General features: G+C 43.0%; 1 protein-coding gene across 4 annotated transcripts in view; it reads left to right on the top strand.

The window, feature by feature from the left end:
- Ubp1 (upstream binding protein 1) overlaps positions 1-26,335 on the top strand; it is a 47,730-nt gene extending 21,395 nt beyond the window's left edge. Inside the window, exons 4-16 of one of the 4 annotated variants that reach the window (XM_027415287.2) lie at positions 4,279-4,384; positions 5,012-5,118; positions 7,429-7,581; positions 7,670-7,780; positions 8,218-8,325; positions 14,056-14,159; positions 15,984-16,038; positions 16,291-16,384; positions 19,154-19,244; positions 19,970-20,088; positions 22,016-22,158; positions 22,719-22,770; positions 24,509-26,335. In XM_027415287.2, the coding sequence (XP_027271088.1) occupies positions 4,279-4,384; positions 5,012-5,118; positions 7,429-7,581; positions 7,670-7,780; positions 8,218-8,325; positions 14,056-14,159; positions 15,984-16,038; positions 16,291-16,384; positions 19,154-19,244; positions 19,970-20,088; positions 22,016-22,158; positions 22,719-22,770; positions 24,509-24,546 (1,281 nt within the window). In that variant the 3' untranslated portion in view covers positions 24,547-26,335. Of the gene's footprint in view, positions 1-4,278; positions 4,385-5,011; positions 5,119-7,428; positions 7,582-7,669; positions 7,781-8,217; positions 8,326-14,055; positions 14,160-15,983; positions 16,039-16,290; positions 16,385-19,153; positions 19,245-19,334; positions 19,528-19,969; positions 20,089-22,015; positions 22,159-22,718; positions 22,771-24,508 lie in introns of those variants that run through there. The other 3 variants (XM_027415288.2, XM_027415289.2, XM_027415291.2) reach the window with 3 other exon arrangements.
- Positions 26,336-26,978: the final 643 nt, after the last annotated feature.

The raw sequence follows: 26,978 nt of genomic DNA on the forward strand, positions 1-26,978 counted from the left end.
TCCCAGTAATGATTTTTTTTCTTTGGTTTTATTGTTTGAGATAGGGTTTCACTGTGTGGCCCTGGCTGTCCTGGAACTCACTTTGTAGTCTGTGCTATCCTCAAACTCACGGTCCTCAAACTCAGAGTCTGCCTGCCTCTGCCTACTGGGTGCTAGGATTAAAGGTGTGCAACACCACCACCCAGCACCAGTAATCATTTTTTAAAGAGGAGATAGACTGCATGTTTCTGTCACTGTGAAAATTAAACTTGATAACTAGCATGCTGCTTTTACCAAAAATGTGTAAGTTTAAAAAGGTTGAAAATTTGTTGTTATTGTGGATGCTATAAAAAAAAAATTGACAGTGTATTTGGTATGTCTTTTGTTGAGCCCTTTAAAACTGGCTCCAAGCCAGGCGGTAGTGGCATGTGCCTTTAATCTCAGCACTCGGGAGGCAGAGGCAGGTGGATTTCTGTGAGTTGGAGACCAGCCTGGTCTACAAGAGCTAGTTCCAGGACAACCTCCAAAGACACAGAAAAACCCTGTCTCAAAGAAACAACAACAAAAGCAAAACCAAACAAACAAACAAAAAAATGGCTCCAAAAGTGAAGCTCTCGTGCATTCGTGAGTGTGTGTTGGCACACAGTCTCACGTAGCCCAGACTGGTCTCAAATTCATTATGTAGCCTGAGGATGGCCTTGAATTTCTGTTTGTTTCTGCCTCCCCTGTGAGCACCACTGTGCTGGGTGTGTGTGGGTGCTAGAGATTGAACCCACAGCTGCATGCATACTAAGGAAACACTACCAACTGAACTATATCTCCAATCCCCAAAAATTGTTAAAACATCTTAGACACTTTTTAAATTTATTTTTATGTATATTGGTGTTTCGCCTGCATACATGTCCTTGTGAAGGTGTCAGATCCCCTGGAACTGGAGTTACAGACAGTTATGAGCTGCTATGTAGGTTCTGGGGATTAAACCTGGGCCCTCTGGAAGAGTGGCCAATGCTCTTAATCGTTGAGCCATGCCTCCAGCCCTTAAGAACTCTTTTGTTTGGTTTTTGTTTTTCCTCTTAGTATTGACAACTGAACCTAGGGCCCCATGCATGCTAAGCAAGTACACTATCAGTGAGTCAATTTGCAACTCCATTGGACTTTTAGTTTTGTAACAGTTTAAATAAGCTGCCTTGATCTCCCTGTGTAGACCATGCAGATCTTAAACTTGAACTTGCAGTCCTACTGCCTCAGAGTTCCTAAGAGCAGAGTTGCTGTCTTGTGCTGTCAGGCCTCGCTTTTTAACTTTTGTATTGTGTACACTTTGAACACACCCAGAAATAGAGAGGAGGTGCTGTGTCTGTCTTGAGTTCTTATGATAGATTCTCTTGTCAGCATGAACAGTTACCAACAACTTTGCAGTCTTGGAGTCTTGTTTCACCTATTTCCACTTTGTCCTCTGTTATTAAAAGATTTTTTTAAAGTGTATGTATGTGTGTTGTGCGTGCACACAGCAGCTCTCAGAGGCCAGAAAATCCCTGGTAGCTGGAATTACAGGTGGTTGTGAGCCTCCATGTGGGTTTTGAAAATGGAACTTGGGTCTTCCACGAGAGCAAGTCCTCAGCTGTAAGAACTGCTGAGCTGTTAGTCCTCGTACCCTCGAATTCCTTATGTGTATGCTGGGTTGTATAGTTTACTAATTCATGTTTGCTTAGGTCACCAGCCAAAACTACTGATGTTCTGAGGAAAGTACAACATAGTTTGACAACCACACCAAATGCCAAATTGAATTTCTATCAAAGCACTAGAAAAGCCAGTTCTAAAACACTTTTCATTTATCAGTGAAAATTGGCTTTTTACAGCAGTTCCCTAATTGAGAAATAGCTGATTAGATAGGTGAGGTGTTTAAAATGATTTCATGGAGCTAGTTAAAATTTAGCCTGTCAGATTAATTTGGTATGAAAGGATAGTCATTTAATTTGTTCAACTGCCTTGTATTTACTTCCAAATTAAAATACACAGAAACAATGTATCAGACTAACTCAAGTGAAGAAATAGGCAACCCTGGCCGTCCATAAAATAAGGACTCAGCCAGATGGGTCTGTCCTATTGACATCACACTAGTCTACATAAACACTGAGTACACTGATGGAAAAAACGTTCACACTAGTCTAATAAACACTGAGTACACTGATGGAAAAAAGTTCATTTTAAGAGATTTTACTTCCAGCTCACCATTCAGTTGATAGGCCACTTGTCTGATTTTTTTTTTCCCTCTATTGACTGTTTGAATACACCCAGTTATATCCTGAGAGGTAAAATTTAGAACATGGGTGAGGGGTTTGGGAGTTTAGCTCAGTGGTAGAGCGATTGCCTAACCAGAGCAAGGCCCTGGGTTTGGTCCTCGGCTCAGGGGTTGGGGGGAGGTGTCAAAACAACAAAGAACATGGATGAGTATAGGGTGGATTTATTGGGAAAAAAAAATCAAATCACATCCTTTAAGTTTTATTTATTGGCCCTGTGGTCTTTGACTGTACAACTTAAATTTGGAGGCACCTGGTACTCAAATGGTGTTATTGTCAGAGGTGCTGTAGAAGTTGTTTATGTTAAACGTTGATGCGCTATCTCTGCTTGCTTTTTATTCATGAATGATGGAGTCTCACTTGGAGACTAGTCTGGCCTAAGACTCCTTATATAGCCCAGGATGGCTTTGAACTCAGTGGTATAGCCTAGACTGACCTAGATTTCCTGATCCTACTGTCTCAGCATCCGAAGGGTTGGGATTTCAGGCCGGTGCCTTGTGCCCCCTTGACCTTGGCTTAGTGGCCATGCACTCCACTCTGCCCCTGTGGCCTTGGCTTGGTAGTTGGCCCCCTTATCTAGTGCTAGTTCTATAGGTGAAGTCTCCTTTTACTCAGAACATTAATTCCCTTCCAGGGTCTTTTGTTTTTCTGTATATTCTACCTCAAGTCACTCTCAACATGACCACTCTTTGACTTCTTGGTGGGCCTGTGTAGCCTAGCACTTGTCATGTAGTGCAAGCCTCAGACTTGTGCATTGCAGTGCTGGGCTTGTGCGTGTGAGCTGTCAGACCTGGCTCTATGTGTTTAACACCTGAGACAGGGAAGGAAGGTCTTGTGCTCACTGTGGAGCCAGGTTAGCCTTATATTTTCTGATCCTCCAACCTCCCAAGTAGTTAGGATTATTTTAGTTGTATGTGTATGCCACAGTGTGTGTCGGGGGGAGGGTGAATTAGAGGAAAATTTTATGGAGTCAGTTCTCTCTTCCCACTTTTATGTAGGTTCTTGGGATTGAATTTAGGTTGCCTGCAAGCACTTCATCCTCTAAGCCACCTCATCAGTCTTTTTAGAGAAACTTATCGATTATTACTGTTTTTGAGACAGTCACCTGTGTAGCTCAGTTGGCATGAATCATTATAGCTGGTATTAAGAGTAATAGGTTAGCCAGGCGGTGGTGGCTCACACCTTTAATCCCAGACCTTGGGAGGTTGAGGCAGGCAGATCTCTGAGTTTGAGGCCAGCCTGGTCTACAAAGTGAGTTCTAGGATAGCCAGGGCTGTTACACAGTGAAACGGGGGGCGGGGGGGGGGGGATTAATACAATTTACTGTTGGGTCAAGAGTTATTTATTTATAATAATTTTTACCTTTCATAATTTTTCTGGGCAGCTGGTATTTTCTCAGAAATCTAATTCTTACTATTTTCATGGTCATGTACATTGATTTTTTTCTAATTACAATATTGAATTATTTTACAAATTAAAAGTTTTAACTGGGCAGTGGTGGCACACACCTTTAATCCCCAGTGCTGTGTTGGATCTCCGTGAGTCCGAGGACAGACTGGTGCACAAAGTGAGTTCCAGCCAGGGCTGTTACATGGAGAAACCCTGTCTCGAGAAAAAAAATTGGGGCATAATTTTTATTTGTAATATCTGGTAACTAGTGTGTCATAAACCAGATATCCAAGAATGAAAAGGTTCACAGGTAATATTTCTCTTCTCGTATTTTGGAACTAAGATTTCAGTATAACTAGCCTATGTTGGCTTTGAAACTAGCTGTTTATGTGACTTAGGATGGCTTCAAACTTGAAGCAGTCCTGCCTCAGCCTCCCAAGTGCTGGCAATTATAGGTGTGAGCCATGAGACCCAACTTCACAGAAGGAGCTTTAAAGCAGAACCTGGTTTGTATGCTCATCTGTTATTGGTCTATATGTAAAAACAAAACCAAAAATGCTTCTCCGTTTGGCTGGAGCAGTTGAAATGCCCACTCTCCTCCTTTGTTTCACAGAGCATCATAAGGGTGGTGTTCCACGACAGACGGCTACAGTACACAGAGCATCAGCAGCTTGAAGGCTGGAAGTGGAATCGCCCAGGGGACAGACTTCTCGATTTAGGTACAGGTGGCTGTCAAAGACCATGGAGATGAAGGTGCTGTGTAGCTATGTCCATTAACATGTTAGCACCATGTAAAAATCATCTAGCAGATACGGCGTTGGTGTTAGTAGATCTGTGTTGAAACTCATTTTATGCTTGAAGAGTGAAGTAGTTTTGTGGTGCTAAAGTAACCTCCACCAGGAATTGTATGATTTTGAAGCTGTCTTAAACCTCAGTTGGCACTGTCCATCATATTCTTAATGAAATGAAATGCAAGCCGTGGTAGGAGAAACTGTGATTCTTGTTAGGTGGATTTGATATTGAAGACAAGGTTGACTACGGAGAACGTTGAAGGGAAGTTCAACATGGATTAATTATTTCCATAGAACATAATATAGTAAGTTTTAAGTTTGTTTTGTTTTTGTTTGTTTTGATTTTTTGTTTTGTTTTGTTTTGAGATGGGGTTTCACTATGCTGCCCAGGTTGTGCTTGAACCTCTAGGCTCAAGCCATCCCCCATGCCTCAGCCTCCCAAATAGCTGGGACTCTACTTGAGTGTTCCACCACACCAGGCTCAACTTGTAAGTCTTTTAATTACTTAAAAATGGATGCATTTTTTTTTTTTGTAACTTGTGTTTGAACATACAGATATTCCAATGTCTGTGGGGATAATTGACACAAGGACAAATCCAAGCCAGTTAAATGCAGTTGAATTTCTGTGGGACCCTGCAAAGCGCACATCTGCCTTCATTCAGGTTTGCCTTTTCGTGTTGTTTAGAATCGTACTGCCCAAGCCATTTAGAAGATTGGATTCCTGTCTCATGAAAGTGTTTATTTGTAAATTATAGTGCAGTGCCTTTAAAAAAAAAAATACACAGTTAAGGGGCTGGAGAGATGGCTCATCGGGCACTAGCACTGACTGCTCTTTCAGAGGATCTGGGTTCAATTCCCAGCACCCACATGGCAGCCAACATGTCTGTAACTCCCAAGATCTGACACCCTCACACAGACATACATGCAGGCAAATCACCAATGCACATAAAATAAAAATAAATTATTTTTAAAAATACACACAGTTAAAATGGGTTTAATTTACTAGATTTAGTCACACAGACATAAAAGATATTAGGTGATAGTAATGAAATTGGTTAATTTTTGTTTTGTTTTATTTTGTTTTGCTTTTTGAGACAGGGTCTCTCTATATAGCCCAGGTTGGCCTTCAACTCCCAGAGATCCGCCTGCTGAGTACTGAGATTAATGGCGCACTACCACACCTGGCAATATTATTATCTTTTCTGTTTGTTTTGGAGACAGGATCTCACTTTGTAGCTTTGTACAGTGTGCCACCAGACCTTTGGGGTTTTAATTTTTTCTTTGTTTTGTTTTTCAAGATAGGGTTTCTCTGTGTAGCTCTGGCTGTCCTGGAATTCACTCCATAGACCAGGCTGCTTGTGAACGCTGCCTCTGCCTTCCAGGTGCTGGGATTAAAAGTGTGCACCACTGTCACCTGTCATAATTTTGTTGTTTTTGTTTTATTTGCTTTGTTTTTCTAGACAGGGTTACCCTGTGTAACAGCCTTGACTGTCATGGAACTCTGTAGACCAGGCAGGCCTCTTAATTCATAGAGGTCTGCTTGCCTCTGTCTATCGAGTGCTGGGATTAAAGACATGCTTAACCATTGTCCGCCTTAAATTTTATTTTTTATCAGTGTTTACAATAATAGAAATTTTTCTTTTTTTCATGTTGCACATTTCTCTTGAACAAAAACCATCATTTAAAAGGATACTATTGAAAAAAGTTTTAGGTTTAAATTTTTTTCTAACATTATTTAAAACATGTTCATAATTAAACTTTAAAGCCTCCACAAATGAAGAGATAATGATAGAGGATTCTTCGTGTGTCCATCATGTCACAGAAATCCACCTGCCTCTGCCTCCTGAGTGCTGGGGTCAAAGCTGTGCACCACCACACGAGGCACTTGTTGGCTATTTTAAAACAAACCCTACTGTATTTTATTCATAAACACTGTGTGTGTCCAAGAGATAACTTTGAAAGTAACATGATTACATATTTAAAACCCAAAAGTAATATGTAGTGTGCAAATTTGTGAGTGATGGAATTGAAGTGTTGTGTAGGTAGTCATTATATAGAAGGGAGTGGCATTGAAGTGTTGTGTAGGTAGTCACATAGAGGGGAGTAGCTATTTAATTGTTGACCAGCTTAAGTAAGCTGTGTTTGTGTCAACTCTAAGGGTCATTAGCATTCAATATTTGGGTTGTCTATGAAATATTCCCATCGTTAATGATGATGACATGATCATATTGGTTGAATATTGTCCCATGCTATTAGTGTTTGCTGTGCAATAGAATAGTCAGTTTTGTAGTAAATAAGAGTGATAAGACCTGGCTTTGTTTCCGGTGGTGCAACCATATTGCAGAGGTGAACTTGCACATTGCATATCATTTGAAGAGGGCATATCTGAGTAGCAGTCATATATGACCTTTGGTCTTGCTGTTGCCTTCGTGTTGTATCCTGAGACTATTTTTTCAAGTGGTATCGGGAGTGGTTAAAATGATTTTTGCTCCCAGGGTCCTTCCAGGGCTTGGAAAGGTTAATATGGAGAGTTTAGATACATATGAATTTGATAAGTAATAAGGCTTTTGAGGATGAAAATTGCTCAGGCAAAGCATTACAAATTGGTGTGTTTGGAGAAGCAGTAGCAAGAAGTTTGGCCATCTATAGTAGGAGTGGAGGCGGTGGGGAAGCAGGCCTAGGACCCTGGGTTTGAGAGAGCATTTGTTGGGGTGGAGGCAGGTGACAGTGACTAGAGCAAGTCCCCCATCAAGAAGCACTAAAGCAGGAGAGCAGCTGGAGGCCAGTGAGTCCAGAAATACTGGAGTTCTGAAAGAAACACCTATATTCAGAATAACTCCAGAAATTCATGAGCTAATTTGACTGTTTTGTCTGCTTTAAAGGATCTTGAGTGTATATCCATGAGGGAATAAAATAAAATAGAGCTTCACTGGAGGTTTTTTAAATGTAGTTCGGCTTGAATTGTTTTGTAGGTACACTGCATCAGCACAGAATTCACCCCACGTAAGCATGGAGGTGAAAAGGGAGTGCCTTTTAGGATCCAGGTTGACACCTTTAAGCAGAATGAAAATGGAGAATACACAGATCATCTTCACTCAGCTAGCTGCCAAATCAAAGTCTTTAAGGTAAGCAATGGAAACCAGGAAGGATGCTCAGTTTTGCTTGTAAAGTGTGTGCAGCCAGATGAATGAGGGCATTTACTTTGTTTTTAAGCCTAAAGGTGCGGATAGGAAACAAAAAACTGACCGAGAAAAGATGGAGAAGAGAACACCTCATGAAAAAGAAAAGTACCAGCCATCTTATGACACCACCATCCTCACAGAGGTAATGCGGCGCGACATTCGGCTTTGCAGAGAAGCAGAGGTTTTCCTGTTAGCAGGACCTTGCAGATGTATTGCAACAAAGGGATTGGGAAGGCCGGGTGGTGGATTGACAAGATATTCTGAGGATTTTGTGGGCACATGTTTTACCTAAGTTTGGGGATTTTCATGCGTTTATTTGCCTGGGTGGGATCTTGAATGAAGATGCTGAAATCCCAATGAGGTCTCAGAATAGACCTTAAAACCTTGAAATTGACAAGAGATTTAAGTGGGGGCCTGGAATGTCCAATTTTTGTCACTGCTGGGGTTTTGCATTTTCTTTAATTTTGAATCCTGTTAGTCATACATTTGTTTAATTGAGCTCAAAGACATGAAGCAGGGTATTAGGTCTTTCTTTGTATCATGAAAAGACATTGACCCCAATCTTTGGTGTTTGTCCAGATGAGGCTTGAGCCTATAATTGAAGATGCAGTTGAACATGAGCAGAAAAAGTCCAGCAAGCGGACTTTGCCAGCAGACTACGGTGATTCTCTGGCAAAGCGAGGCAGTGTAAGGGACTTCTGCTTCTCTTTTCATTGTGCAAGAACCCTTGTGCAGTGTTAGATATAGGACCAACTTCCATGGAAAGTAAAGCCGAAATTGTTTTTTATGTCCATGTCTTTATTTAATTTGCTTTTGTTTAGACTTTCTGCTTTCTGTTTGTTCCTCGCTGAGGAAAATTTCCTAAATCTAACACTTTAAAACAAAGCATAAACGATGTTGACCATATTGGGTGGTTTTGGAGGGAACGAGACTCAGAGAGATGTTTTCCAATTTGTTCCCTTGTTCTCTTCCCCTTCCCCCTCCCTTCTTCCCCTTCACACACACAACTCCTTCAAGATCATTGAAATTACTTGACTAATTTTAAATCATTTTTATGTAGTTAAGAAGAGTTTGGCTTTTTTCATGTGTGTCCTAGTAAGAAAGTTTTGTAGATAGTGAGATGATGGCAGCAAGCTGACACTGACATGTGCAAGTGCTCTGTGTCACACCCCTTGCATGCACTATCCGAATGTGTGTCTGTCTGTGCTTTTAAAAGCCTCTCTGGCAGCACTGGGAGAAAAATGTCTTTGATTGTATAGTGTTTCCTCTTGGCACCTGCTTGTGATGTAACGCTTCAGACCACACAAAGTGGTGACCTTGCTGCACTTAACCCCAGGACCCTCAGGAATAGAGTTAGTGAGGGTTTTTGATTAAACTTTGTCAGGTTAAATATAACAAATCTTTATAATACAACTCTGTCCAGCAGTCCACCAGGATGTTCTGATTTCAGATTTAAATCAGCTTATATACCCTTATTAAATATGAATAGAAATGTCAATTTCTTAAAATAACTATTTTGAGTACTCTGTTCATTATTGCACTGCTTGTATTAATAGGGTCCCCAAAGTAGATTTTTCACTCTTTTACAATTATCTGTGATTAATTGTGGACTTTGAAGGTCAATGTCACAAGGACTATCTCAGGGCCATTATTTCCATTTTAAAGGAATGTTTAAATTTTCTTCATGCATGCTTGCATCCCAGGGCACTGGAAGCACATGCTGCATTTTCATTTATTTACTTATTTATTTATTTATTTATTTATTTGGACGCTGGCCCAGCATGGCCTAGAACTCACTATGTTATACAAGTTGGCTTTGAACTCATGACAGTCCTCCTGCCTCAGCCTCCCAAGTACTAGGATTTCAGGTGTGAACCACCACACCTGATTCTTTGCATTTTCTTTAGCTGGGCTGTTTTGGTTTAAATCGGAAATCATCAGAACCACCGAATTCTCCATTCATGTGTTACCAACTCCTAATTGTTCTGAAAACCTGCAGATGTTCTTAGTAACATTGTTTTGAGGGGATCTTGGGAGCTTAAGTCACTTGCCTTTATAGCTTGCCTTATAAACCATTTAGCGAATTTAAAGAAGTTGGTTCTGGTGTGATTGATAGGCAAATCTGTTTTAGCCAGAGCCAATCCAAAAATGAGGAAGTCAGTAGTAAATTCTTGCTGCTTCTTAAGCCTAAATATGCAAAACGTCAGCAGTTCATGCCTGGGATTTCACATCTTCTTAAGTGTGCCGCCTGCCACCCTGGCTGCATTTGGTTTGGGTTTGATGCGTCTAGGGTTGGTTAGACCACAGCCTGGAAACCTGTTTTCAAAATGCAGGGTCCAGATCATGAATCCCTTAACCAAGAACACAGTTGAATCACTTTGTCTGTAAAGGGGGTAAGGGCAACCTTTCTTGCAGTTTTGGGCTTTCAGTTAACAGGATGTATATCCAGAAGTCTTGACAAAACCTAAAACATGCTGAACGGCAGAGTCCCATGCTGAATTGTCACTCCTGCTAGTTCCCAGGAGATGATGTCGAAGAAACCTTTAGTGTTTCTGTTCTTCTCTGGCTCACTCCTGGATTGCCACAGTTTGCTGCTGACAGTGGGTCTTCATTCTTTAATCTTGGTGGGAAAACACTACATTAGCAGTACACTGAAACCGGAACTGCAAAGGTCCAGACCATTGGCAGAGCCTTCTGGAACATCAGCACTGTACTACAGATTGCTTTTAGCAGCTCCCTGGGCTGTGGGTACTCGATAGTGACACAGTGCTTGCCCAGCACACATAGCAATTTTGGGTTTGCTCTCCAGTCCCACAAAGCAAATAAAATCCCAGATTAAAAACTCCTCTTGTGATAGTAAAAGCATCTAAATTTGTAAAGGTGAAGTAGGTGAGTGTGTGGTGAGTAAACATGGCATCTCCACTGTGCCATGCCAGCGTGAAGTTTGGGGATGGCTCTTATTTTCTCATAGAGCTAGCAGTAATTACCAAGATAAGTTTGGGGAGGTGTTATATTGAATATTAAGAGTTATTTAGAGGTGTGTGTGTTTCTTAGGAGAAGGGTGGTGTAGCAGGGTGCTCTTGCATGTAGTGGCGTGACAGTCCATGCTCCCTTGGTTAGATGTACTGTTATAGGCATGGGCACTTCACACCGTGTGAACTGAGGGAAAAGTGATACGTAATAAGACACAAAAGGCTCTTCTTAAAACAACAGTATTTTCATGAGGAATGTCATGTGTAGTGAGGTCACTGCTAGAGCTGACGGTCAGGCCAGTTTCTCCTGTGAAAGGTGCTAGTCTTGCAACAGGGGCTGCAGTGATTTTCCCTTTTTGAGGGGTCAGAGTGAGGAATCCTGGGGCTTCTTTTCTTTCCCTGTCTGCTGTGTATGGTAGCTGCTAAGACAAAGGTGGCCTCTGCCTGGAGAGGCCTCACAGTTCAAGCTCTGTGCTTCATGTTAGTGATCTTAACACAAGATAATTTTTCCCTTGATTATTTTCAAACTGGCATCCAAAAGTTTCCTTGTAAATTTGAAATTGCAAAGGAAGTATTTCATGGCATGATGAATATTTGTATTTAAAGTCTTAAATTAACTATTAAAACTTATCTCTGTGAGTTCGAGGACAATCAGGGCTACACAGAGAAATCCTGTCTCGAAAAACAAAATCAAAACTATTAAAATTAAAAACTATTGGGCTGGAGAGATGACTCAGAGGTTAAGACCACTGGCTGCTCTTCCAGAGGTTCTGAGTTTAATTCCCAGCAACCACATGGTGGCTCACAACCATTTATAAAGAGATCTGGTGCTCTCTTCTGGTCTGCAGGCATACATGCAGGCTATTATTAATTATTGATCTGGAGGAAGTAGGCTGTAGGATCCAAATATCCCAGACATTTTAATTTTTTTTGTCTAGTGCTGAGTTTTACTCCCATCTTCTCCCTTAGTCTTGCCTTTGTATTCTGTTCCTTTTAAATATTACCTTAATGTGATTATACCCTTATGCCTGGAAGTCTTCTCATGATAACCTTAAATGTGTGTGAGCATTTGCCTCCATACATGTCTGTGTACCACATGTGTGCAGTGCCCAGGAGGTCAGAAGAGGGTGTTGGATCCACTGGAACTGGAATTCCAGACAGTTGTGAGCTGCCATGTGGCTGCTAGGAACCAAATATAAGTCCTGGAAAAAAAAGTTCTCTTAACCACTGGGCCATCTCTCCAGCCCAGTATTCCCAGCTCTTTACAAATAGTTTCTGGGTTTTTGAGTTTTACTCTGTAGCCCAGGCTGGCCTTGAACTCAGGGCCATCTTCCTTACTCAGCCTCCTTAATTCTGGGGTGCAGGCATGAGCCACCACTCCTGGATACAATAGATTTTTGTAAATGGGGCAGAAAGAGTTTTGTTGCTTTTAATTTTGTTTTTGAGTTAGGGTCTCATGTAGCTGATGTTGGCTTTTGATCTCCTTGCCTCTACCTACTGAGCCTGGTTATAGACATGTGCTACCATGCCTAGCTTGAAACTTCATTTTTAAAATCTCTTATGACTATAGATTAAGCTTGGGTAAGAAATTAAAATTGGTGTGTCTGCTGCAAGCCCAGCAACCTGAGTTTGACCTTCAAGACTCAAGTGGGGGAAGGAGAGGACAAACTCCTCAGAGTGTCCTCTGACCTCCACATATGTGCCATGGTAGGTGTGCATGCATACACACAGACACACAGACACACAGACACACAGACATACATACATACATACATGCATACATACATACATACATGGTAGGTGTGCATGCATACACACAGACACACAGACACACAGACATACATACATACATACATACATACATACATACATACATACATACGTACGTATGTACTGTAATTTAAAAAGAAAAACTCATTAGGGCCAATTTATTAAAACAGTACAGTTTCTTGTTTGTTTTGGGTTTCTTTACACAGGTTTCTCTGTGTAGCTGTGGCTGTCCTGGATCTCATTCTATAGACCAGGCTGGCCTGGAACTCAGATCAGCCTGCCTCTGCCCCTGCCTCTGAAGTGCCGGGATTAAAGATATGCAACACTACCACCTGGCAGTCAGTTATACAAATTTTGAAGAACAGTTAATAAATATCAAAATTGAATTTCTTTGTAAATGCATCTTGAATAAAGAGAACAGAAATACTCTTTAGATTCTTTTTTTCCTTATTTTTTGATACTAAGCTGACCTGGAACATCCCCAGGTGCTTAGATTATAGATGTGTGCTGTGTGAGGCGCTCCCCCCCTCCCCCCGCCCACTGTGTCCAGCTTAGACTTTTTAAAAATAGGCATGAGAAATTTTGTTTAGCATTTGCCAGTATCATTCAAGAATTGAATTGCCAATATCATTCCTTTTGAATCTTCCACAAATATACAAGTGATCTTTATAGGTGATTTAGTATCTGCCAGGTAAAAATAGGTCCCTCTAGTAAATAGAGCAAAAAACTAAAAGCCACATTACTTAGAGAAAAACTCTTTCGGTCATTAGAATTGCATACTTCAGAAGCGGCTATTTTAGTGTCATTTGCTTGGCCCTGAGGTTGGATGTCATGCCTGTCATTTCTCAAATGGGAGCTGGCTGATTATAAAGGGGAACCCTTGAAACTGACAACCTCCATAGAATAGTTGTAGAAAGAACACCAGGTGTTAGGTGGACATCTGTGAAACTCAGAAGGGAAGGTTTCTCTTGACCACTGTGGCCTGCTCAGCATGCTCTGGACCCTGGCATATTTAGTTGGCTAACTGTAATAGTGGGTTTCTGTATCTTTGCTCTGTCTCTTGTCAAAATTTTGCCTAAGGTTGAGAGAGACTCAGTTCACCATATCCCTTTCAGAAAACACACACATACCTGCCGTGTACACAAACAGTTGGTGTGCTTGCCTGCTAGCCTGTTCAGTAAGTCTTATATCAAGGGAACAAGTGAGTACTGATGAGGCTGCTCCCTGGCAGGCATATGAGCAATAAACAGGACCTGCCACACCCAGATCACTGTGTAGTGTCAGATGTTGCTTGTGAATCCCTTCTTGTCTGCTGTTTTTAAACCTTGAGATCTGTCTGTTGGAGCACCTGACAGAAGATGCTGGAAGAGTGAGTGTGTGTGTGTGTGTGTGTGTGTGTGTGTGTGTGTGTGTGTGTGTGTGTGTGTGTGTGTGTGTGTAGACTTTTAGAAAGCAAATATATTCAAAATGTCTATAAATTTTGCTGCTATCATCACTCAGGTTATAAGCCCAATGTCTTTTGTTGCTCAGGGTGAATTTGGCACATGTCTGATAGACACCAGGTATCTTGTGCTTTGTAAGTTTGCATTGGGTCAGCTAGATTCCCAATGACACAAGTGCTTCTCCCACACATTTAAGAAGCAAGTTGTTAACTCATCTCTGTTTCTATCCTTAGTGTTCTCCGTGGCCCGACACCCCCACAGCCTATGTGAATAACAGCCCTTCCCCAGCGCCTACCTTCACCTCCTCACAGCAGAGCACCTGCAGTGTCCCAGACAGGTATCTGGTCTGTGTGGCCATGTGCTTGCACCTAACTGTTGCTCCTGCAAGTCCCTATCCATGCAGCCTCATTTGTGTGTGTCTGTCTGTCAGGTGATGGGAAGGAGCCTATACCAGGCCATATGAGTCTTCCCCTAACAGTCCTTGTGCACCTTGTCCTGTGTGTCACTTTCACAACAGAGTGGTAACTGCAGAAAGGGGTGGAGGGGGCGCTTTATCCAGAGACTGAAACAGGAAGATGGAGGCCAGTTTGGGGGTTACATAACAAGACCCTGTCTGAAAAAAAGGTGAGAGGAGTTTTCAAGATAGAGCCAAGGTGTTGTCTTTGAGAGATTTAAGAATGCGCTAACTGGGTGCCCAGTTAGGATGGTGGGGTAAGTGGTTGATGTGAGACCCTGATATGAATGTGTTAAGATCGCATTAGTTACAAAGTACAGTGGGCTTTAAGTTTACCACCTGACATAGGTGGGTTTTTGTTTTTTTCTGTACTGTGTCCTACCCTCTCAGCTAGTGTGGTTTTAGTTGAGTATTTAAGATTAAAGGAAAGACCTTTGATTTCCTTATGACTGTGGTGACTTTCAAATCAGGCTCTCTGGATTTTGTTAAAAGTGTTATCTGGCTTTTGTAGCTGAGAGTCCAGGGAGCTGCATAGGCTTGAGGCCTCTGTAAACCTTCAGCTCTTGCAGCCTTGCTGAGGACAGAAGTTCAGAAGGTCCTGCTTTTAGGAAGTTTCTTGTGAGACAGAAAAATTATAAAAGCTTGAGATGGCAGGGGAAAGTTCTCTTTATATAGTCTAGTCTTGTACACAGGGTCTGGTAAGAAAAACTACAAAATCCTTTTTCTCTGTGGAGATGGAAAAACTGGCCAGGAGCTTGTTCTCTTGTAATGGTTCTGTCGTCATGCCAGGTGTGGTGGTTCACACCTTTAATCCCAGCACTCAGGAGGCAGAGGCAGGCAGATCTCGGGTATACAGAGTAAATTCTAGGATAGCTAGGACTACACCAAGAAGCCCTGTTAAAACAAAAACAAACAACAACAAAACAAATAGAAAAATTATCATGGACCAGGGGGACCGGAGAGCCGATGTGTAGCATACAAGTAGTCTCGTGTGTTTCCTCTCCGTATATTACCAAACGACTGTGATCTTAGAGATGAGCTTTGAGTTGTATGCCTTAGTTTCCTGAGAGCACACTGTGTTCCCAGCATGGCTCCAGGTGCTGAGATATTTAGATGACCAGACAAATTCCTGTTGGAAGGGGCTCAAGTTCTGCTGAATGGAGAATAATGTAAGGTCTAGGCAGTGGAGAGCTGGTGCTGAGCAAGGAGCCCTGCTCAGGGATGGAGAAGGTGCCTGTCCTCTGAAGTTATTGCAGTTTTCCTTATACCTTAAGACTCACAAGGATGGTGGCACCAGTTTGTTTCATTTCCTCATTTCTCGTGGGTGGATATAGTAATTAAAGGGGAAGATTTGTATATTTAGTTAGGATCACTGTTTCTTATAGCCTATTTTATTAGTGTTTTATAGTTATTTTTAGCTGTCTGTGTTATTTAATTTCACGTTTTCCAAACTAAAATGAATGCATACCATCCCCATTTTCCTGGCACCCATACAAAGACACTTTTCACAGAGGGACTAGCTCACACATGGTGGTGCTGTTACGTCTTTATCACAGCCTCTGTGCTGTCCCTATGTGCTGCATTCTTGTTGCAAGCTTACACAGCTGTTTCCACAGTGTTGTCCCATTTCAAATTACCTGTGCAGGAACCTTTAATTTCTTGACTTAAAAAAAAAAAGTTTAAAATTGATCCTTTTCCTTTCTCCAGCAATTCTTCATCCCCAAATCACCAGGGAGATGGAGTTGCACAGGCATCTGGGGAAGTAAGTATCTTTCCCTAAAAGTGTTAAATACTGTTAAGGTGTCCTATATTCTAAAGATTCTAACCTTGTTGTGTGGGTTGCTCACTCCTCAGCTGTGTTCTGACTTCAGATTTTAAGGCCCTTTGACTTTTGCTTTTAAACATCCTTCATGACATGCCAGTGACTTGGGTTTTGTTTTCATTTGTTTTGGTTTTTGTTTTTAAGCTTAAATGGTTTGATCTATGGTCATTTTTTTTTCCCCCTCATTAATAGCAAATCCAGCCTTCAGCTACAACCCAGGAAACACAGCAGTGGCTGCTCAAAAACAGGTTCTCCTCCTACACAAGACTGTTCTCTAATTTTTCAGGTATGTATGTATATGTGCATGCATGAGAGTATTTTATTTGTATGTTTTTGTGTTTTTATTAATTAAGAATTTATCTCCCAGTTTTCCTCAGTTGTGACTCCCTGTTGAATTCCTTCCAAACAAGGAAATTAACATTGCTCTAGTCCACTCATTGCAGGTGTATTTAGTTCTATGGGATATGTTCATTCTATTTATTTTATTACTTTAAAATTATGTGGGTGCCCGTGTCTGTATATGCATGTGAGTGCAGGTGTCCACAGAAGCCAGGAGTATCAGCCCCAGAAGCTGGCGTTAGTGGTTTTGAGTTCCCCACCATGGGTGTTAGAGCCCGGTCTTCTACAAGAGCAGCAGGTGCTCTTAACTGGCTGCTGAGCCATCTCTCCAGCCCCAAAAGTACTTCCTTTGAGATAATATTTTACTTCATGGTAAATTGTAATGACAATTTACACACACATATGTCTGCCCTCATCAAACTGTTTCAGTGGGCCCCGTGCGCACTCAAAGGAGTGCTTGCTGCTGCATCTCTATGGCCCAGCATTTCTCAGGACACATTAGCAATAGTTTACTCCATGTAAAATGAAGTAGATGACCCAGCGCACATTGACTCAGTGTCTCACAAAACTGTAGTATTGCAGCCAGAAGCCAACACTGCCATGGGTGTATCAGTCTGTGCTGAGAGTAGGCCTCTGCAGCCACCACTGCAGAGAAGATAGAGACGTAGGGTGTCTCTACCCGGGGGCTCTCTCTGTCCTGCTGCCCCGTTCTAAGACTATTCTTTGCCCTATCCACACACATACCTTTCCCACACACATTGAGCTGTCCTGCCTATGATTTGGTCACTCTGAGAATGTTAAACAAATGAAACTCTACACAATATGGCCCTTTGAATTTAGCCTTTTCTTCCTTGGCCTTATGTTCTCAGGTCCCATTAGGCTGCCCTGTGTGTTCTATGGGTTTAGCCTTTTCACATAGAGCGGGATCTCATTTGTGTGGCTTTGCTCAAGTGTGGCTGTCATAGACAGCCTGCTCTTCTGCACAGGAAAACTAAGGGAGCGCTCTGGTGGGACTTCAGGTGTCAAACAGCACTGCCCCAGGTAGTGTGGTTGTTTGGAAAGCATGCAAGAGGCAGGGGCAGTCTTCAAAATGTGCATGCCCTTGTACCTTTCCCCGAAGCCCATTTGCTAATGTGTCCTGAGAAATGCTGGGCCATAGAGATGCAGCAGCAAGCACTCCTTTGAGTGTGCATGGGGCCCACTGAAACAGTTTGATGAGGGCAGACATATGTGTGTGTAAACCCAGCTGAAGGAAACAGTGGGGTTTCTGTTGTGCTGTTTATTGTATTGTTTGTGCATTGGGTAGTTAATTACTCCTCATGTAGCTCTTGGACCCTGACATTAAAACACCACATGGAAGTAATTTGCTAGCTGTGGTCCACATATTTACATGATGAAATAAAGCCTTTAATGTGTGAAAAGCTACAAGTCACAGAATTCAAGATGAGGGGACAAGTGGGTAAAAAGCACAGCCCATAGAAAACCCTCTGGCAGCTGGAGCCTGTGTGGTATGCAGAGCCATGTGTGTTGTGTGGAGCTGTAAGATTTTTTTCCCCATGTGCAGTGGTCATGGGGCTTGGCATTCTACTTCCTCCTTAACCTGGGGGCTTCCTTTGGTTCATGCAGAGCTGCCCTTTGGCACATCACCTGAACCACAGCACTTAGAGAATGGAGAGGACAGTGAGGTCTCTTACTGTCAGTCACGTGTCAGAAAGCTGTGATACACCATCTGTCCCTTTCTCTTCCTGGGTTACAGTTGTCACAACCAGGAGCCCTGCTTCAGAGTTGTGTATGATGACCCCAGTAGATGAGAGAACCTCCTTCTATGCTATTTCGTTCCAAGAGTGACTTTACAGTGGCTCACATCATGGGTGTTAGGTTTCTCAGATCTTTGTTCTTTTTACAAGCTAGGACTCTGTCAGGCTCACCATTTTGAGCCTATGCAACATAAAGATAGCCCCTTATCTTGTTACATATGGGATATTATAGGAAGTCATACCTTCATTCTGGAAGTATGGGTCTTGACTGGTACTAAAAGAGTTAAAAACAAGATTTTATGGACATATCTGAACGTAATAAAAGGTATGGAGTACATGAAGGACTTCCTATGGCCACTCCAACTTAGCTGTTGCCCGGTGCTTGTTCAGTCTTGTATCCACTTCTCCCTTACACACACTGGCCTTTTTGTTGCTTTTAAGGCCAAGTACTTAAGTAACAGAGTGATTCTCTACTGTGCTTGCTTTCTTGTTAGAACTGGCCGTGGGGATGGAGCTCTAACAGTCTTAACTTGACTGGTGGAATGAGACCTGGTCTCCACTTTGCTTCCCACTCACTGGTGGATTTGGACAAGTTCCCCAGATGCTACAATTCCATTTTATGTTGGGTTTTTTTTTTTTTTTTTTTTTTTTTTTAGGAGAAAGGTGGCAGGTCTGGGGGTGGTGTTTCAGGGTTGGGTCAGAAACATTGTTAGCCACAGCCCAGCAACAAGGGAAGAAAGGCAGTATGGGGGTCTTGTATTGTGAGCACACAGGCCTTTGGGGACTTGGTAACATAGCACATTGTTGCTTTAAGGGACAGATGTGTGTGCCTGTGTTATCATGAGCATGTGTAATTTAGGACACCGCTGCTGCTTAGCACAGAGCCATGTGAAGACAGCCCCGTGAAGCACTTGCTGTGTCCATCCCCTGCTTACTGGAGGATCTCTGCTCTTTTCCAGGTGCCGACTTATTAAAGCTGACAAAGGAGGATTTAGTTCAGATTTGTGGTGCAGCCGATGGAATTCGGCTCTATAATTCCCTGACGTCAAGGTAAAATACTATAGACTGTTCTGCGAGAAATGAGAATGGACCTTTCTCTGCTCTGGGGGATTTGGTGGGCAGAATGTGTTTCCACGCTAGGTTGGCGTGTGCCTGTGTGCGCCACCGAGTACCGGCAGCATCGTGCTCACGAGAAGACTGTTTTGTGTACACCTTCAGGGCAGGCACTGATGAGGGCAGAGGTAGACTAAGACTGGTAGCAATGCACATGGGCAGGACTGATTTCTTGAAGACGACTGGGTTTGTTGCCAAGAAAACAAAACTTCTAATTTAGGTGAGCTCTACAGAATCTATGGTTTTCAAGGTCATGATTATTGTTAAGCAGTTATTAAATGTGAACTTGTAACTGTCAATTAGAATGCTTAGAACTGTGACTGTGCTGGCTTTGAGACCTACTGCCTGCCATTACTGTCTCTAGACTTGTGTGGTGAGAGTTCAGTAAACTCTAGCCTTACTGATTTCAAATTGCTTAATCAATCTTGAAACTTAAATTTACCAGCATCTGACAGACCATCTCAATGGTTTAGAGTCTGGACCTGTGGTAGTTGGTGTGAGGTGTGTGGTTTTTATATCTTTAATTAGAAAATTATTTTGCATAATAACACTGTAAAGTTCTCATAAGGAAAAATAGACCTTAGATTCCTGTAGTTGTTGACTGTACATGTGCTGAGGCCTCTTGTGCGCACAGTCTCATTGATGGCATCTTCTGATTACAGGTCGGTTAGGCCCCGCTTAACCATCTATGTCTGTCAGGAGCAGCCGAATAGCACTGTGCTGCAAGGGCAGCCCCAAGCTGCAGGCAGCGGAGGAGAGAGTGGCAGTGGGACGCCCTGCGGTGGGTACTGGGGGCCTCGGGCTCCCTCCGTCCTTCCTAAGATGGGCGGGCAAAAGCTGCTGCAGGGGTGTGGAGCTGCTGCCACAGGGTTGACAGCAGCAGCTGTAGGGCCAAGTCCTTGGGAAACGTTTCTTACTTCTCAGCTATGCATGCTGTAGATCTTTTTATATGGGTTTATGCCTGAAATACCCAGGAAGCAATACAATAATTTGAACAGTTTGAGACCTTTCTGAATGAATGTGCCATTGCCAGCTTGCTGGGGAAAGAAGGCTTTTCTCTCTTCCCCCATTTCACTGACTAGATGCAGGGAGGGGGCTCATCAGGCATGGGCAAAGGTGAGTCTATGTAGCAGTCTTCCCCCAGTGTAGACCCAGATATGTCCTTTCACCCCAGGCATGAGCTGTGACTTTTAAGATGGAGGACACAAATTGTTAAAGGAGCCCTCTGTATCACTGCATCATATACATCATTCCCATTTCTCCAATAGTGTAGTGTTGTGGGACGTGTGTCCTCGGAGATGAGTGTGGGGTGAGGGCATAGCTGGGCACCGGGCCCCCTTTATCCTTGACCATTCACATTTTAGTGAACTAGACCAGGGAGTAAAACTTCAACCACCAGGGCTTTTCTGCACAGAACAATAGCTTTGTTCTGGGCTGGAGAGATGGCTCAGAGGTTAAGAGCATTGGCTGGTCTTCTAGAGGTCCTGGGTTCAGTTCCCAGCAACAACATGGTGGCTCACAACCATTTGTAATGAGATCTGCTACCTTCTGGCCTGCAGGCATATATGCAGGAAGAATACCGTATACATAATAAGTAAATAAATCTTTAAAAAAATATCTTTGTCCCTGTTCCCATAAACAAAGTTGCTTCCACCTTATTGAAAGACCCAGCGGGCAGGAACTAGTCCCCAAACTTTGATTGGCAGTCTTTCAGAGTTACCTTTAGTTTTGAGTTTTAATCCAGAGTGTGTAATTAGTGAATTTTCCTGTTCATGCAGCTGTTCATTGGGAAGCTGACTTCCCATGTCTGGCTTGAGCCAGTGGTTGAGCAGTACTCCTTAAGTGACACTTACCCAGATGTAAGTGCTGCTGAGTTCAAGTCATGGACAAAAGGAACTGAGACTTTCCCTAAGGAAGAAACAGACTTCATTGTCTGTCTCCTTACTTTTCATGTGGCGTTGTCTCCATTTCTTTTGATTTGGTGTGTATCTAGGAGGTGACACAGATTTTAAATCTTCAGTTGGAGAATTGCTGGTTCAAACTGGTTCAAGCTGGTTCTTTTTATGTATTATTAGAAACACATTGTTTTTTAAAAAAAAAACTCAGCTTGCTTGTGACATAATTTATATAGCAGACTCCTCCCATTGTGTCTGCAACATGACAAATTTAGCTCATGCACATACTTTTTCATCTGCCCCAGTCCATTGTTAAGTTCCATTACCCTGGTCCCTAATGCTTTTTTTTCTTCTTCTTCTTCTTCTGTGTAGACCAGGCTGGCCTCAAACTCAGCTCCACTGCCTCCCAAGCGCTGGAATTAAAGGAGTGTGCCACAATGCCCAGCCCATGCTCTTTTTGTTTGTTGCAGAAAAATAGTCACATTGTTTATACAGGATCATAAATAATGTTTTTTACTTCAAATAAGTGGGTAGAGATTTTGAGACAGGGCTTCTCTGTGGCTTTGGAGGCTGTCCTGGAACTAGCTCTTATAGACCAGGCTGGTCTCAAACTCAGAGGTCCACCTGCCTATGCCTCCCAAGCACTGGGATTAAGGTGTGCACCACCACCTTCCGGCTGTGGGTAGAAATATTAAGAGGACAAGGAAACATTACCATGTCCCTATTTCTGAGTTTTCTTAGTCATTTTGAAAAGGAGAACTGTATAGATCAGATCAAACATTATTATTAAAGTGCTCTTGTTCTTTTTTCCAGTTTATCATGCAATCTACTTGGAAGAAATGGTTGCCTCAGAAGTTGCTCGAAAACTTGCCTTGGTGTTTAATATTCCTTTCCACCAAATTAACCAGGTTTACAGACAGGGCCCTACTGGTATCCACATTCTTGTTAGTGACCAGGTAAATCAAGCAGGCAGTAGTCCCTCTTTCTGTCACAGTGGCACTCATATATATTGTTGGAACTGTAAGAAATCCTGCTGACTTCTTTTGCGAGTATTGACAGTCAATTTTTAAAGAGGTGGGATCAAAATGTGTAAGTTTATAACCAGGAATTACAGCATTTTAGCAGATTGAGCTTCCCTGACCTATTTGAACTCGTATACTTTCTGGGGCTCTAAGGTTAGTGTTAGTCTTTCCTGTGAGGTGAGGCCTTAGATATGTTCTCCTTTTACACATGATTGGAAGAGCAGTCTTTTAAAAACATGTGATATTACAAGTACAACCTGCCCCTGCTCAAGCTATGTTCACGAACAGAGGTAAAGTAGGGAGACAGCACAGTCTTGAAGTCAGTGTCAGGTGTAGACTTTACCATCTTTATCTGCCGCCATGAGTTACCTGAGTCCTGTAATTGTGTAAGGAAGCTTATGTTGTAGTCCGTTAACTACAGATTGAACCATTTATGGCTGGTTAAGGAGGACAGGCAGGTCTCATACACTTACACATCTGCTTTATCCTTCTAGATGGTTCAGAACTTCCAAGACGAGAGTTGTTTTTTATTCTCCACAGTGAAAGGTACTATCCATGTGTGTGTACATATCCTATCTTTTTTCCAGACAGGGTTTCTCTGTGTAGCCCTGGCTATCCTGGAACTCACAGTGTAGACCAGGTTGGCCTTCTCTGCCTCCAGGGTACTGGGTATTCTTGAAAAAGATATCTTTGCTAATTTTAAGAGATTGGAACATGAACAGTATTTTTAGTGTTTTTAATAGAAATTGTCTAGCAGATGTAGAAAGGGTTGGTTTTTCTAGATGCCTGGCTGTGTATCCAAGACTGACTGTTAGTGCCTAAATGAACAAGGGTAGTGGGAAAAGTCAGAAAAGGCCACAGGCACGGAAACTGACCGGTGTTAGGTGCTGTGAAGAAATGAAGTGGGCTAATGGGAGAGGGAAGCATGGCGCTGTTGCAGATGGCTTTTCTAAGGAGGGGAGTTGAACAACGAGGAGGCCACAGGACTGGCTTCTGTGAATCCTGGAAGATGGCCATGGAGGGTGAGGGAGAGCAGAGTGGGGCCAAGAGGAGAGCAGGTCCTGGCACCCAGTGATGGCTGGTGATGTCATTGCATCTTAGTTCAGATGGGTTGGGAAGTCAGTGGAGTGGTTTAAACAAAGGAATAATGGGATTGGGTTTTCTTCTTCTACAACTGTGGAGACAGCTAACAAAATGGCAGAAACACAGGCAGGCCATCCAGCTAGGCCAGAGGCAATGGGAGGGAGGACATGGGCAGGGCCCAGTGGGCTTCCTGTTTGATGAGGGAGTAGTTGTGACTGCCAGGCAGGTTGCCACCTCGTCAAAGGTAAGGCTGATGCAAAACAACTTGGTATGTCAAGCAGGCAGCTAATTGTACCATCCTGAGGTGCCTTGGGCTCGATGTACTAATTTAGAAATTTTGGATGTCAGTAGTGACTTGAGATTTGTGCAGGCTGTGCAGTACTACTTAGGCAGCAGTGTGGGAAGAGGTCCAGGCTAGGTCAAGTGAGCTCCAAACTACAAAGTTAGAGAGGGAAGGGATTTTTGAAGGCAGCACACACACACCTGTCCCCCTTCCTGGTAGTCACTCTGCAAAGCAGTAGCCCCAAAGGGTTTTGAAATTATAATTTTGCTTTATACCTGATTGTAATATATGCCACTGGCCATTAAGCTACCTGCAGGTCTGACAAAGCAGTGAACTGGCTCACTTCTTAGACATCTTTAATTTCAAAACTATATAGCTTTTATTTTGCAAAGTTCAAAAAAAACCAGAAACGCGTGCTTAATTGCATGCTTGTATCTTGTGGCATTAGTCTTCACAGGACTCCTCTCCAGGTTTAGTTTACCCTTGGGAGACTGCATCCACATGGAAACCTTCATCTTTCTGTGAGTGCCTTCCTTCACTGCCTCTCATGACTTTGAGGCCCCTAGGCAAAGTCTTGCTCTGTATCTGCCTCTGAGAATTGGTTTTCCAGGAAAGACGTGTGTCTACAATGGAACCTACAGGCTGCCTGCACATTGTTTGTGCAGGGCTTTCTTGGGTCCGCCCTCACACAGTGCAAGCCTGTTCACCCTCTAGCATACAAAGTTTTCTCACAAGGTTCCCTGTAGGGCCAGGGGCCCGGGGCCCAGAGCAGTGGTAGAAACACTGTACATGGAGTTGTCAGGAGGGAAGCAGAGCTAGAGTGACGCCGTTAGCTTTTTGTCAAGCTGTAACCTCTGAAGCAGATTGCACATTTCCATCTTTAATACCGTTTCTTTTCTAACTTTTTTTTTTTTGCAGCTGAAAATAATGATGGTATTCACATAATTTTGAAGTGATACCTTATACAGACTGAACTCTATCCAGTACCAAATAAAGTCATGCTTAAAAGTGTGTGAAGACTGAATCCAAGAAGTCTTGGGATTGGATTTTACTGTGAAATGTTTCATATTGAAAACACAAGATGACCTTCCTAATGAGCTGTAGGAGAGACAAATCTCCTCGTTGTCACTGCCACAGCCCAGCACCCTCACGAGAGCGAGCACATCAGTCGACGTGCAACCAGCTCCTGGCCATGGCGTGGGCACAGTGCCCACTTCCCTAGCAGGGGCCAGTGGACAAAGTTCCCAGGAGTCTCTGCTGGCTTTTGACACTGTATGCGGTTTGAAATGAATGTAAAAACTCAACCGTGGGCATTTACCTTTCTGTGCCAGTTTGGCTTTTGTTGCCTGACCCTTATACTACCTGGGGAGGAGATAGGGTGTGCTCTCCTTGGGGAGCTGCGCTGACATGGCAGCATTGGTCAGGTAAGGGGCTGAGCACCTTCTCAGAGGCGATCATGTCTGAAGGTGTACATCTGAGAGGATCATGCCAGACCAGGGAAGAGCCAAGCAGAGAAAATGAGCAAACTATCCGAAGTACCTTGGCGTAAGGTCAGTGTAAACCCTAATAGGTACAAAGACTTGGGTGTTTGGCTTTTGCTTCCATTTTTAGCATTTTTAGTTTCCAAATTTCACTTTTTGAAACCTCCTTGCCTTTTAAACTCATGTGGTTTCCTTTTCTCACCTGCCCCTCTCCTCCAGGTGCATACTCACTTGTTTTGTGCCTGGCTCTGTTAAACATGTCTAAAGCCCTTCCCCAGACATTAGAACTAGGTGGGGGAATCAAAGTATTATTGTTGATAGCTTCTCACTTGGTGTTTTGAATGAGGCGAAAGTACCCATGGAAACACTAGATGTCACAACAAGACACTAAAATGTACCCTGACCTTTTCCTACCCTCACATGCTGAGTTTCAGTACAATCATGGCTGTCTACTCTGGTGATTAGTTGGGGCTGTTGGGGTGTTTTCTGCGCCTTTGCTGCTGCTCTGTAACAGGCGTGCCTCTATAGGAGCACAAGCTCACACACCACTCTAAGGGGATCTTTGGCTTTCCCTCCCTCCGCTGCCATTACTCCCTCATCACTGTCTCTCCAGGATTCAGCAGTAAACTTTTTGTGAGGCCTGTGGCAGGTCTGAGTTTTACAAAGCTTTTTTCCATTTTAATTATGTAGCATCTCTGCCTGTTTGCTCAGCTGCCGGCTGTGTCTGGCCTTGCTCAGGTGGTAGGAATGACTGCTTCAGCGGGTGAAGGCTTTAACGTCTTGCGTTTTAGTCATAATGGGGTTAATTATTTGCCACAAATTCTCAACTCCGTCTCGGTATGTTCATCTTGGGCTTGGCAGTGCTGTAGCTCTGCAGGCCCTTCACGAGGGGCACACTCCATCTGTCCTCCCTTGCTTTTCTGTGACCACATGCTTTCTGTACCAGTCACTTATTTGGAAAGAAGTGAATTTATCTAATTGGTTTTAGAATTTTGCTTGTCTGTTAGCTTCCTTTTTTGGATCTCATGATTTATGGAACAATAAATGTCATTTAATGCTGTGTGCTATTTTGAATTCCTTATCAGGTTTTAGAAGTGGGGTGAAAGTACTTTCAAGCTCCTCAGACTTGAAATTGTGCTGAGCAGCACACAGTGCTAGTCTGTCTCAGTGAAACTGTGCAGAACCCCCGGCACCAGCAGTTTGCTACTTTGGTTAATAGGATGTACAGTTCAGTCTAATAAATGTTTTCTGATGGTTTTGTAAATGTGTCACTCATTTGAAATTGTTGGCCATTGTCATTTCAGGTCACAGGGCATCACGGGCTTCCCTGCGTGTGTCCCAGATACTTTAGTGGACACACTCCCTGTGAGCTGTCCTGTACTTACAGAATACAGTCAGGCTTTCTGACATGAGGTTTTTCTAGTCTGTGAGTGAAGTTATGGTCACTGAGCATCAAGTCCAGCATCTCTGATAGGCTGCATTCTATAGAGCTCAAGAAATGTGTGGAATATATGGTTGTCTCTGGTATCTAATAGACACAGTCCATGAATCACTGGAGCAAGTATAGTTCATGCTCTCCCCGCCCTCCAAGTTTAGATAATAGCTGCTGTGATATTCACATAGCCTTCAAATCAGGGAATACCGCAGCATACCACGAGGCAGTCAGACCCACAGGAGCTAATAATTGCTTACAAGGATTCTCCTGATGAATTTCCAGGTTGTATGCGTGTTTCTGCTTCCCCTCTGAAAATGCAGCTGCGGCGGTGTATACAGATGCTTTAACGCTGGCCATAGAGACACAGACTGCTCATTTTTGCAGTTTTGGCTGGGGAGTGATTGCTAGGGAAGGTCAGCTACCATTAACCGCAGCGTGGCTACACTGAAGGCAGTGGGGAATGTTGATGGCA

Source organism: Cricetulus griseus, chromosome 4 (genome assembly GCF_003668045.3).
Source record: "Cricetulus griseus strain 17A/GY chromosome 4, alternate assembly CriGri-PICRH-1.0, whole genome shotgun sequence".
Classification (NCBI taxonomy): domain Eukaryota; kingdom Metazoa; phylum Chordata; class Mammalia; order Rodentia; family Cricetidae; genus Cricetulus; species Cricetulus griseus.